The 13,818-nt window shown below is 41.0% G+C and overlaps 1 protein-coding gene across 1 annotated transcript; it reads left to right on the top strand.

Annotated features, from left to right (window-relative positions):
• The first annotated feature begins 12,144 nt into the window (after positions 1-12,144).
• LOC141834428 (uncharacterized) lies at positions 12,145-13,818 on the top strand. The gene is made up of 7 exons (XM_074721771.1): positions 12,145-12,227; positions 12,323-12,474; positions 12,572-12,702; positions 12,786-13,000; positions 13,118-13,324; positions 13,403-13,483; positions 13,587-13,818. Exons 1-7 carry the CDS (start codon positions 12,193-12,195, stop codon positions 13,816-13,818), a joined length of 1,053 nt encoding a protein of 350 aa, XP_074577872.1. The 5' UTR covers positions 12,145-12,192.

The raw sequence follows: 13,818 nt of genomic DNA on the forward strand, positions 1-13,818 counted from the left end.
TTGGAATTGAACCGGTTCGAGCCAAATAGGATTTGGCTGAATCTAATGAGAGCTGGCTGAATCCAATGAGAATTGGGCTGGTTAAATCTGATTTGAGCCAACTGTAATTGGGCTTGGGCTGATCTATGGTTCAAATCCAATTTTAAACCTAATTTTTAATCTGATTGAGTCAACTTGATTTCTAAATTTAAATCCGACTCAAACCAATTTGATTTTCCTTTCGATTTGGACCTAATTATGAATTTTTTAAATCATTTTTTCAGTCCAATTTCAATTCTTTGTAATCAGCTTCATTCTAATTTTCCTATAAAAATCAAAGACAAAAATTAATAACCATAAATACCAAAAAATAATAAGAAAATAGAATAAAGATAAAAATTTAATCCAGATACAAAAATACATTAAAAATCGAATTTATAATATGAAATGTGATCAAATCGGTCCAATCTAACTCTAATTTATCTTTAGAAAATGCTAATTATCAAATATCTTCCAGGATGGTAGCCACTAGTCGAGAAAGTCTTTCATGGATACTGGATCCCCAACATCTTCCACATCCTGGGATAACGGAAGCTAGGACAACCCAAATGAATCTTCGGATTGCTTCTCCATTACCATCTCTCAGTTTACACCATCATAGCTTTTTGTAAGAGTTTCTCACAGAGAACACCAATTTGATGATGTCATTTTCGCTTGTTCAAGTTCCTCCTTCCTAAAAAGATAAGTCCGCCTAGATCCCTAGATCCGACAACCTGAGAATGCATAGAGCATTAGGGTTGGCCAGCTTGTTAGGATCGGTTGGTTCGCTAGAGGGGGGGTGAATAGCGTTTCTCGACTTTTCTTGTTCTTTCTCTGCACAGAGATTAGCGGAAGCAAAAATATAAAAGAGAAAGAAAGAGATCAACGCTAACCCGGTTTGTTTACTTGGTCTCCACCTCCGCAGAGGTGACTAATCCAAGGATCCACACGCACACACACACCCGATGCACTATGAATCTTCTCCTTCTCGAAAACCTCGAAGGCGGAGAAACCTTTACAACTCTTTAGATCTCCTCAAAATGATATGAAATATTGTTTAGGAGGAGAGGAAGAAAGCAGAGAATGGAGAACAAACAAGTTCTCAGAAGAAGCACAAAAGAATGAAAGAATAGCGAAATTCTTGAGTTGTTCTCGTGCAGGCTTCTTTTATAATCTCTGCAACATCAGTCGACTGCTGGCAGGGCCAGTCGACTGATGCCTTCAATCGGCAACAAAATCTCGCATTAAAGCGCATTAAATGCTTGCCAATTTTCTGCAACGTTCAAATCACAGTCGACTGTTCCAAGACCAGTCGACTGGCAACAGTCGACTCACCATAACACCAGTCGACTGCCCAGTCGACTCCTGTCTTCCTCTGGCTCGACTGATTTTCTGTGTGCGTCTGATTTATGAGCAGTCGACTGCTGGCAGGGCCAGTCGACTGGTGAAGCTGAAAAATCACATTTCAGCTTCTCTTGACCTAGACCTCGGCCTTCAAACATCTCCCACAGCCTCATGCCTTCCCTGCACTAGCTTGAGATGCTTCCATCAGCTTCGTCATGTCAAGTCCTTGCCAAGACTACCCACTTGGACTTTTCCTTGCCAAGACTACCCACTTGGACTTGCCAAGACTTCCCACTTGGACTTTTCCTTGCCAAGACTTCCCACTTGGACTTTTCCTTGCCAAGACTACCCACTTGGACTTTTGCTTGCCAAGACTTCCCACTTGGACTTTTCCTTTGCCAAGACTACCCACTTGGACTTTTGCTTTGCCAAGACTACCCACTTGGACTTTTGCTTTGCCAAGACTACCCACTTGGACTTTTCCTTTGCCAAGACTACGCTTGGACTTTCCTGCAAACTTGCATCACACATGTTAGATCACAAGTATTGCCTAACTTCAAACATAGTTTAGCCAAACATTGAAACTCAATGCACTTGGGGCAAAGATTGCACCAACAATCTCCCCCTTTTTGATGTTTGGCAAAACTTTGTTTAAGTTAGGTCTTTAAATCATGTAAAGCATAGCATGTGATTAAAACATGATAAGTAAAGCATAAATCACATGATATCAGAGTATTAACAGAGAGTATTAACATGAATAGCATGAATAGCATGATCAAATATGAATAGGCATGAAAAACTTTATTTTTCTCTCTAACTTAAACATTCATATTTCTCCCCCTTTTTGTCAAAGATCAAAAGGTGATTACATAGACTAAGTAGGGTTAAATTTTCCTTAAAAATGTTTATCCCCCTTTAATGTTGCACCAACAATCGTTTCGGAGGGAAAAACAATTTAAATTCTCAAAATATGCTGAAAACAGTAGTATCAGTCGACTTCTAGTATATCAGTCGACTCAGCAGTCGACTGCAGTCTGACACAGTCGACTGATAAACTGAATTTCAGTTATCAGAGACGAATTTGAGAAATGCATAAGTAATTGTACGAGTTTCAAAAATTCATGAAATTTCACACGTACAATACTTATGACTAACCTTATTTGAGAAAAATATTTTGAAAATTTTTGGTCTCAAATATGGTAGTTTGATACAAAATCCAAAAGTGATTGAATAAAATCAATATATGTCCAAGTTTGTATCAACTTTTCTAATGAATAGAGATTTCCTGATTTGGAGACTATCCTTAAATTACTGAGGGATTTTAAAATGTGTTTGATTATGTTAATTTAGGAATTAACCACAAGGCTCCCCCTAAACATCATTAACCTCTTTCAAACACCTTTTTAAATCATATGCTCCCCCTTAATCATAACTCCATAAAATTTTCAAACACACATAGGCTCCCCCTTAATGTTTGAAATCTCAACTCTTTTAATCTTCAAAATTTAATCACTCAAAATTACAACTTCTTAGTAAAAAAAACTTAAGCTCCCCCTTTAAAGTTGAATTTTGACCTTCTTCTTAATATTCAATCTTTTCTCCCCCTTGAAAATTTTGAAATTTCAAAATCATAAGCATCCTTAAAAAAACATCAAAGTAATAAATCAATCATTCATAAAACATTATATATTCAATTCATCAAATGAATATCCATCATAGAATTATCGACCAAGTGAATAAAAATAGAAAACAATGCAAAACATCCAAACAAAACATCCATAGTTCACACAAATGAGATAACAAATTTTATACATAAAGATCATAAAGCTTGTTAAAAATTTACAGACAAGTCATAGTTTTAAACAAAAACAACCATCCAAAAGTTATACACAAACATAACATAACAATCAAACAAAACTAGATGTTCAAGATTTAAATGATAACAAAAAAACACATCTTGACATCTACAACAACATCATATCATCTGCTCGTCATCTGCTGGAGGAGGAGGAGGTGGATCCTGAGGAGGAGAGGTGCCTGGAGTCCTGCAAGGTGGCTGCTGTCCTCGCAGCAGATCGAGAATCTCCTGCCTCATGGCCTGGAGCTCCACACGAATGTCCTGTCTGAATAACAGGAACTCTCCATGTAGGTCTCCAAGACGCTGCTCAATCCGTGTGAGGCGATCCTCAGATGGTCCTACTGCAGGCTCTGGAGCAGGAGCAGGGACCTCAGGTACTGCAGCTCCCTCTGGAGGATCAGGTGCACCCTCCTCAGCAGCAGCAGCAGCAGGGCAGCAGGATCAGCAGGTGCAACTGGACCCTGTATGTCTCGTGCCCATCTCATGGCACCATCATGATACTCTATTTTTGCTAGTTTGAGCTGGAGGGACCCTATGCAATCATATGATTTTCTAAGCTTCTTGACTTGACCCCTAGTGACATCTATGCCCTTAGATGCAAAGAATGAAGTCAAAATGTGGCAAAAGGGCATGTATAGCTTTCCATGACTAGGAGCAGAATAGTATATGATAGAAGCAAAGACATTCAAAGCGATATCGATGTCAAGGTGATGCTCGAGGGCGTACATCATAATGAGATGTGGCCAGCGAATAACAGATCGCCCTCGAGTGACTAATAGGTAGAATGCAATCTAGAATCATATGGTACCAAATATAATGGATTGCAGACATGCGAGAATGATCAAAAACATTTTGTAGTGGAGGTCTAGGAATACCAAAATAGAATTGATGTATGGTATCAGCAGAGATATGACTGAAAGATCCAGAAATGATACCATGTGGATTGGGATAGGTAATAAATGGATTTTGGGATTGACGACATTGAAGAAAGGCTCGAAGACTGTTTGGGTTGAACTCAATGACGGTTCCCCCCACAGTTGACTCATACCTCTTGTCATCCCCTCCTACTTGTCGAAGATTAACATAGAATTCTTTGCAAAGGTCAAGGTTGATGTCATGGGTGCAAGTCATGAGAATTCCTAAATTATAGTAGGTTAAGATGTCCATAAGTTGAGGTGTCCTAGGAGTGAAATAGGCTGTGTTGAGATAACGACAGTCCATGGGTTGAAAGTCAAGTGTGTTAAAAAGATTTTCGGCTCCGGCCGAATGAAATCTAGGCACTATAGGTTCAAGAGGAGGTGTGGGCTCCCTAGGAGGAGATGAGGATGGCCTACGGGAAGTCCCTTCACTCCTAGGACGCTTGCAAACGGCATGTTTCATCCTAGGACCTCTATATGCACCAAAATAAAATAATTGACATGTGTATGATGCATGCAATGAATGCAATGATAAAAACACATAAACAAGATAGAAACAAGTTAGTCAAGGAGTAAAATCATTGATTTTGAGAGGAAATGAATGTTGGAAAAGGAATATACCTCCTTGATTGCTCCATGTGAAGAAGGAAGGCTCTAGGGTTTGCAAACGAGTGAGGGAAGTTGAGTAGAACCCTAGCTTTAGGCTTAGGAAGAGTTTGGAGGCTTTGAAGATGGCCGGAGGAGGCTGGAGAGAGGGAGAAAGCGGCGCCGGCGACTGAAAACTAGGTTTTCAGTCGCCTGCTGTCGGGCGCGTATATAAGGTTTTTCGCTCATCAGTCGACTGATTGTAAGTGAGTCGACTGATGTCAGTCGACTGGTGGAATAACAGTCGACTGTTCTCATATTTTGAACCTCTCAGAAAGTTCAGTCGAGTGTTGTGATGTCAGTCGACTGATGGTCTAGTCGACTCAGTCGAGTTCAGTCGAGTGAAATCTGAGATGAGTCGACTATCAGTCGACTGCTGGTCTATCAGTCGACTGCCCTTAAATTCTGAAACTCACAGAAAGTTCAGTCGAGTCTTTTTGGTCCTGAGTCGACTGTGAAGTCGACTGATGAAGTGATCAGTCGACTGATATTCTGAACATGTATTTTTCAGTCGAATTTCATTAATTCCGTAGAAATTCCACAAAATTCAGAAAAATCTGAAATTTTGCGAGAACATTTGTCTTAGTGATATCTATAAGGGAAAAATTTTGTTTCATGAAAATTCTTCATAATTTCATGAATTGACACAAACTTCGAGAATATGCTTAAGTGTGCATTGTTTAGTGTCACTATGATTCATTGTTGTGATCCTTACAGATTTGTGACTGTCTAGCATTGTGAATGAATTTGTTATATGTTTTCCAAACATTTTAACTATCCAATTACCATTCAAGCAAACACAAACACAATCAAAGTCATCCTAGTGTCTTGTGAGGTATAATAGTTTGATATGGGATCATGCAATGCTAAGTTCATAACCAATCAAAATTCATATCAAATTCTCACTATCTAAGTTCTCATTTGTTCTATAGTATTTTCCAAACCAATATTTTTGATACTTTCATTAGCATATTTGGTTTGGTAAACATGAGTTCTTACCTAAATAACATGAAATACATCCTTCTTTGGTATCCAAAAGTTTGATTCACTCACATTTTCTAAATATTTCTTGGGTACCCATGCTTGTCTTATTTTACCCATGGTGATTGGTTTGTTGAGTGACCCTTGTCTTCCCACTAGAGAAATGTAGGCAAATTCTTTGGGTTTATATCCTAGTCCTGCCTTGTTATATACTGCCCTTTGGCTATTTAAGATCAAGTCAAGGTTCTTGGACCCTAATGTGAACTTCTCTAAGCATTTCTTTAAGTTAACAGTTTCCTCTTTCAGTTTCACATTTTCTTCACTAATTTCATTGAATTTACTAAGTTCACATGCATTGTTCCTAATAGTTCTAAGTTCCTCCCTTAATGCCTTAACCTTAGATTTTGATTCAATTAAAGCATTTAAGAAGAGCCATAGTACGAAAAATAAACTTTTGTTTCTCTCTATCCATTACCTCATCCTCACTTGAGGAGGATTCATTACCACTTGATGACGATTCGTCGCTACTTGATTCCTCGTCACTTGAAGTCTCCTGGTCCCTTCCACGTGCCATGAGCGCCATGTGCCTTGTGATGTGACATGTTTCTTCATCATCCGATGAGTCACTGCTTGAGGTATCATCCCATGTGGCTTGGGCCACCATGACTTCCTTTTTCTTTTTATCCTCTTTCTTCATTTCTTTCTTCTTCCTCTTTGGACAGTTTGTCTTGACGTGTCCCTTTTTATTGCATTCATAGCAAATTACGTTAGAATTAGAATTGACCCTTTTTGATTTACCTTGATGTGATTTGATCATCCTTTTGGCATCTCTCTTAGTGAACCCTCTCGACTTCCCAGTCAACTGTTTAATATAGTGCGCTGCTTCTCTGATTGACATCTCTTCGTCGCTATCAGAAGATTCCTGTTCAGATTCGGATGAAGACTCCTCCTCCTTTTTCTTCTTCTTCTTTTTATCTGCAATCAAGGCTATACCTTTCTCTTTTGTTGCCATATTAGCTTGCTCATGTAGTTGAAATTCACAGAATAATTCATCAAGCTTAACAGCGGATAGATCCCTTGATACTTTATACGCATCAACCATAGATGCCCATAAAGTAGTTCGGGGAAAGGCTTGTAACACATACCTTACAAGATCGCGGTTATCGATCTTTTCACCGATTACATGGAGACCGTTTACGATCTCCTTGAACCTCCCATGCATCTGACTTACATTTTCATTAGATCTCATTGAAAAGGATTGTAGTTGGCTTACCAAGAGATCCTTCTTGGCTCGTCGAGATTCGCTTGATCCTTCATTCAGTTCAATGAGCTTTTCCCATAATTCTTTGGCCGAGTCGAAAGGACCAACCTTGCTCAATTGCTCTTTAGAGAGTCCGCACTGCAAGGTCGTTATGGCTTTTGCATTTGCCTGCGCCTTCTTACATATGTCCTTTGACCAGTTTTTGATAGGTATCGTTGTTCCAGTTGCATCCTTAGGTTTTTCGAAGCCTTCTACAACAATAATCCAGTTTTCAAAGTCATTCATTAAATAAAATTCCATTCTACCTTTCCAGTATGCGAAATCGTCTCCGTTGAAGAATGGTGGTCGTGCGGTGCTATATCCCTCTTGGAATGCCATGAGTTGCTCCGGTTGATTGTTAGATCCTCCGAAACGTAACCGGCTCTGATACCACTTGTTAGGATCGGTTGGTTCGCTAGAGGGGGGGTGAATAGCGTTTCTCGATTTTTCTTGTTCTTTCTCTGCACAGAGATTAGCGGAAGCAAAAATATAAAAGAGAAAGAAAGAGATCAACGCTAACCCGGTTTGTTTACTTGGTCTCCACCTCCGCAGAGGTGACTAATCCAAGGATCCACACGCACGCACACACCCGATGCACTATGAATCTTCTCCTTCTCGAAAACCTCGAAGGCGGAGAAACCTTTACAACTCTTTAGATCTCCTCAAAATGATATGAAATAGTGTTTAGGAGGAGAGGAAGAAAGCAGAGAATGGAGAACAAACAAGTTCTCAGAAGAAGCACAAAAGAATGAAAGAATAGCGAAGAATTCTTGAGTTGTTCTCGTGCAGGCTTCTTTTATAATCTCTGCAACATCAGTCGACTGCTGGCAGGGCCAGTCGACTGATGCCTTCAATCGGCAACAAAATCTCGCATTAAAGCGCATTAAATGCTTGCCAATTTTCTGCAACGTTCAAAATAGCAGTCGACTGTCCAAGACCAGTCGACTGGCAACAGTCGACTCACCATAACACCAGTCGACTGCCCAGTCGACTCCTGTCTTCCTCTGGCTCGACTGATCTTTCTGTGTGCGTCTGATTTATGAGCAGTCGACTGCTGGCAGGGCCAGTCGACTGGTGAAGCTGAAAAATCACATTTCAGCTTCTCTTGACCTAGACCTCGGCCTTCAAACATCTCCCACAGCCTCATGCCTTCCCTGCACTAGCTTGAGATGCTTCCATCAGCTTCGTCATGTCAAGTCCTTGCCAAGACTACCCACTTGGACTTTTCCTTGCCAAGACTACCCACTTGGACTTTTCCTTGCCAAGACCCCACTTGGACTTTTCCTTGCCAAGACCACTTGGACTTTTCCTTGCCAAGACCACCCCACTTGGACTTTTCCTTGCCAAGACTACCCACTTGGACTTTTGCTTTGCCAAGACTACCCACTTGGACTTTTCCTTTGCCAAGACTACACTTGGACTTTTCCTTTGCCAAGACTACGCTTGGACTTTCCTGCAAACTTGCATCACACATGTTAGATCACAAGTATTGCCTAACTTCAAACATAGTTTAGCCAAACATTGAAACTCAATGCACTTGGGGCAAAGATTGCACCAACAGATCATGGGTTTAAAAGGATGGAAAGTATCTCCATTGGCATGAGGCCTTTTGGGGAGAGCCCAAGAACAAAACCATGAGGGCTTAGGCCCAAAGTGGACAATATCATGCCATTGTGGAGATACAGACATTCTTGGGGACCCTACAATTGGTATCAGAGCGAGGCCGCTCTTCACTGGACTAACCGCCGGATGAGCCATGATCCGGATCTAACCATGTGGGTTGAACCTTAAAAACAAAGGAAGTGGGGGCTCCCGTGGGAAGAAGGACTAGACACTTGGCAGGAAGTCCTAGTAGGTCGGATAGACCGAGGGGCATGAAGTCCTGGTTGCGGCTGGGCAGGAAGTCCTAGTAGGTCATAGACCGAGGGGCATGAAGTCCTGGACCATGCAGGAAGTCCTAGTAGGTCGGGTAGACCGAGGGGCAGGAAGTCCTGGTTGCGGTTAGGCAGGAAGTCATAGTAGGTCAGGGTGGACCGAGGGGCAGGAAGTCCTGAGAAATGGCAGGGTCGGAAGTCCTGGTGGGTCGAGAAATAGTAGTGGAGGCTTCCGTTTGAGGGAGGCCTGTGGTCCTTTGTTTGAGGGGGGGGGATTGTTGGGTTGTAAAGGTGCAAACATAGTCCCACATCTAAAACACATGGGAAAGATCATGGAGTTTAAAAGGATGGAAAGTATCTCCATTGGCATGAGGCCTTTTGGGGAGAGCCCAAGAACAAAACCATGAGGGCTTAGGCCCAAAGTGGACAATATCATGCTATTGTGGAGATACAGACATCCTTGGGGACCCTACAGATGTAAGCTGTAATCTGAGCTCTGAGATTGGGTGCTCAATGTAAGCCAAAAACCTAAATGCTGAGGTCAGGCGCTTAGTGTAATCTAAACTCAAGCACCAAGGTGAAATGCTCGGGGAATAATACGAGTACCATCATATTAATTTAAAGCTTAGTACATCATATTGCTTGAAGAGATTTATTTTTTAAATTCATCTGATTAAAAAATATACACATGCAGTCAACTTCACCAAAAAAAAAAAATTCAACTCAAAAGAATAAAGAGATATATAGGAGTGTAAAACTCATTGTTACAGAGACAGATCTTGTTTAGGATTGTCCTAACTCTAGCCGAGCTCAAAAAAAAATTATCTATGAAAATTTTTTTATTTAGTCCACTAAAATCTATTAATTCCTTGCACACCCAAAATCCAGTACATCTCATTAAGTTCAAGTCCTTCTCAGCTATAATTCTTAGATCCATCCTCAATTACATTGTTGCAACTATACAAGTCAACAGGATGGAGAAGAAGAGATTCGGATGAAGATTGAAAAAAATTTAAAAACTTTTTAAATGTGCACATAGTGCCACCTCCCTTTTGACTCCCGATATCTCTTAGATGTCCCTTTTGAGCATCCATTTTGTTGCAGTGCCACCACTTTGGCTTCAAACTCTCCTGCACCACCTGCCTCTCGCCATCAACTGAGAATATATATCATTGGAGATCATGCATACTGAGAGCCCTCTGGGCTCTCTCCCTTATCAAACGTGCATGCCAAGATGTAGATGTTCAGTGGCTGAACATTGCTTAGAATTGATCTATATATCTACTTCAGTAGGTGTTCAGTTGCCTCCTAGGCAAACCTTGCTCATAAGGATGAGTTTGCCATATCCTTTTCATGTGTTGATTTTCTACATTACAATTTGAGTTTAATTCCTCTTAAAATGTCCTAGTGTTTTCAGTGAGAAATTAAAATGTTGCTTCTGTTGTTAGAACTTTAACCCAATAGTTAACTGACCTTTATTCTTAGGTTCTGTGCTTTTGCTCCTTCTCCTTTCCCCGGCCCCTTAGACAAATACCTTATCTTTGGGGCCCGGGGAAAAATATCATGCTCCTTCTTTGTTGACTCTTAACAGCCGATTCTCTTTAACAATCAACTTCAGTTCATAGACGATATATATATTGGAGTTACTGAGAGAGACGACAAAGTCCCTTAGAGTATTAATTAATTGTAGCTAAGCAAGCAATTAATTAATGAAGGTACGTACGTAGTAGTGGAACATATATCAAACTTGCACTTGAATTTAGGCGCACTGATCTGACTGAAATCGCCTTGAAATTTTGTCAACATTAAGTTTCAATAAATTAAAATTGCAAACTTAAATGGTTCATGAAAATTCTTCTTTTGTTGGTCAAAGGGTCCAGAGATCTCGATGGATATATTCTTCTTATAATTTAAAGAGAAGAGCATCTCCTGTGGAAAGAGATGTGGCTGGCTGCCCATGTACCTGGTTTCTTTGATAGCTATGTCCAAATGGTCAGGTTGATCCGCCAGTTTGGCTCAATTAGACCTGCATGCATGCCTGATCAGACTAACCAAGCCGTTAAGCATCTAGTTCACCTTGACTGACTAACTCATTTGAGCTGACACCTGGCGCAGCTTGTCCGAGTAGACCAGATCAATCGACTCCCATGGCCCAACCAACCCTTAAGACCCCAGCCTAACTAGATTGGCTAGCTCTAATATATGTAGATCCCCGAAACAGTCTTCCCAAATCGATAAATAAAAAATATTTTTAGTGAAAAATAAACTGATCCACAGACGCACCACCACTTGGACGTGTGGTGAGAACACACTCGTTGAAAGAGTGATAGATCGATAAGTAGAATCTCAGCTGGTAGAAGACTGATCATGACTGTCAGATGCACGTCCACTTGAACAAAAGTATGAAAACTTTAATTTAGGCACAAAACAAGATACATTAATTGCTATAATATACTAATTAATTACATGAATATTAATGTAACAAGTTCATTAGGAGTTCAAGGTTACATTTATACATGCATTCATCCTGTTTCAAACACATTGAAACGTACGTACATTATCAAAGGCACAAGTAAATGGTCGTCCTGTGAATTTAGCTGCAGTTATTTTTCCTTTTTTATATTGACTTCAGGTCTTGCTGGTCAATTATGGAGTGGACATGGAATCTTGAACCTTTTAAACCTTATTCTCTTCCAACTTCTCTTTTGACCAGCTGGGTATCTTTCAAAGACGCAAGATCAAAAGGTTAGAAAACCTTATTAAGAATATCCATCTGCTATGTCTTTATTTCTATACTGACAATTGTTTGGTGTAGTAATAAACGAACTAGATTCGAAGTGTACTTTCGGCCGATCGATGTTCAAGGATTCAAATCCGTATTAACCGAGAATGTTTGCGAGCGATTTAACTCATGGCCTCACATCCAATGTGAGTTAACAACGTATGACAACACCTAGCTAGCTAGTTGCCTAAAACTGAAAGAAAGATAAGACCAAAAACACTTTAGCCAAGCCATTCCTTGGCCTTTCTGAATAAAACAAAAAATGAAATCAGTTCCAGTTAGTATCTGACACCGAATCTAAGATTTAAATACTGGATTAGCAACAGTGCAGTCAAACCAGTACTGGAATTCAACATCTAGCTCATCAGAGTTCCCAGTATAAATAGAGAGCCAGCATCAAATTTCTCATGCCAAACTCAAGCAAGTTCTCTCTGGTTCTAGCTAGTGCAGAGCTGTGTAGATCACTAGGAATCATGGATTATAGTAGGTTTGACTGTGAGACTGTCAGGTATTTCCACCATCTGTTCTTCATATATATAGAGCTTTCATTTTCTCAAGTAACCTATATATGATGTTTAATTAGTTCAGTATGCATTATTGCAGGAACAAGTGCGCAGCCTGTTTCAAACAATACAACAAAATAGAGCATTTAGTGGAACACATGAGGTCGTCATTTCACTCTGTGCATGAGCCCAAGTGTGGAGTGTGCCAAAAGCACTGCAGGTTCTTTGAGTCTCTCCGGGAACATGTAATAGGCATGTATCTACCGTTAACCAAAACTCACTATTAATTTCAAATGCTTTGATCTTTTCCTCTAATGTTTGGATATATACGACTGAACACGTGTTGAAGGTCCACTTCCTAAGGTCGAATGTGCAATGGCGTTCAGCACTCGAGGCTGCAATCTGTGCCTGAGCATCTTCGATAGCCCTGGTGCTCTTAGAGCTCACCGCTCCACCTGCCAACTCTCGCGCAATGCTCCTGTGAGCAGTCTCGAATCCGTTTGAGCAATTAGATGATGGCATGCGCGCAGTTAATTAGGGTCTAACTGCTGTAACTGTTTCAGGGGATCGTCTCGTGGATGTCGAGGTTGAGCTTGCAGGGGGCTTCGTCGGATTATGGCTCGAGGCCAATGCAGGCCGTGGCTTTGGCGTGCAAGATGGTAGGAGGAGGAAGCGACGGCTCGCTGGACCTTTGTGCGAGGGTCTGCTTGGTCGGTGAAGATGAGAACCTCATTTTCCAAACTTACATCAAGTCCCAAATCCCAGTCACAAACTACAGGTAGTAGCTGCTTAATTAATTAATTTTCTCTCTTAATTATCGATCTGATACGTACGCCACGACTTTAATTCACACATTCCTTTGTAATTAAAGTACTGTAATTAATCATGGCTACAGGTACGAGACGACTGGCATAAAGCCTGAGCACTTAAGGGACGCAATGCCGCTGAAGCAAGCGCAGAGGAAGATCCAGGAGTTGCTCACCGGCGGAGAACCGACTTGGAAGATACGATCGCGGGGAGGGAAAGCGAGGATCCTTGTGGGTCACGGCCTCCACCACGACCTCGACTGCCTTGGCCTCCAATATCCAGCATTCTTGATTAGGTCCATAATCTCAAATAAACTCATTCTTCGACGATTTTAAGCTCGAATATTAACATGCGCAGTCAATGTCAAACACAGAGACACAGCGACGTATCCACCGTTGACGAAGACGAACAAGCTCAGTAACTCTCTCAAGTACTTGACACAAGCATACCTTGGGTGAGTAGCATATACATATATATATATACGTGGTTTATTGCTAGTAATAGATAGACTGAGTAATGTTGATGTACATGTGTACGCGTACGTGTGATTAATTAAGGTATGAGATCCAAACTGGAATCCAAGATCCGTACGAGGACTGTGTGTCGGCGATGAGACTATACGTGAAGATGCGATCGCAGAAGCATGACCGCGACTACTCGTCGGGCTCCGGCGAAACCCGGAACAGTTATCCGGCGTGGAGACAGAAGGAGCTGGAGAAGATGACGCCGGAAGCCTTACTGGAGCTGTCAGTTTCCGACTACTATTGCTGGTGCTTGGACTCTAATTAA

The sequence above is a fragment of the Curcuma longa genome, chromosome 9, assembly GCF_044706935.1.
Source record: "Curcuma longa cultivar G26 ecotype Majalengka, Jawa Barat chromosome 9, ITB_CL_G26_1.1, whole genome shotgun sequence".
Lineage (NCBI taxonomy): Eukaryota > Viridiplantae > Streptophyta > Magnoliopsida > Zingiberales > Zingiberaceae > Curcuma > Curcuma longa.

Bases quoted from the DNA above. Each gene is read 5' to 3' on its own strand.
- LOC141834428 (XM_074721771.1), top strand. From the start codon at position 12,193: ATGGATTATAGTAGGTTTGACTGTGAGACTGTCAG. The intron at 12,703-12,785 runs GTGAGCAGTCTC...TAACTGTTTCAG, and splicing joins AACTCTCGCGCAATGCTCCT to GGGATCGTCTCGTGGATGTC. The intron at 13,325-13,402 runs GTCCATAATCTC...TGTCAAACACAG, and splicing joins TATCCAGCATTCTTGATTAG to AGACACAGCGACGTATCCAC.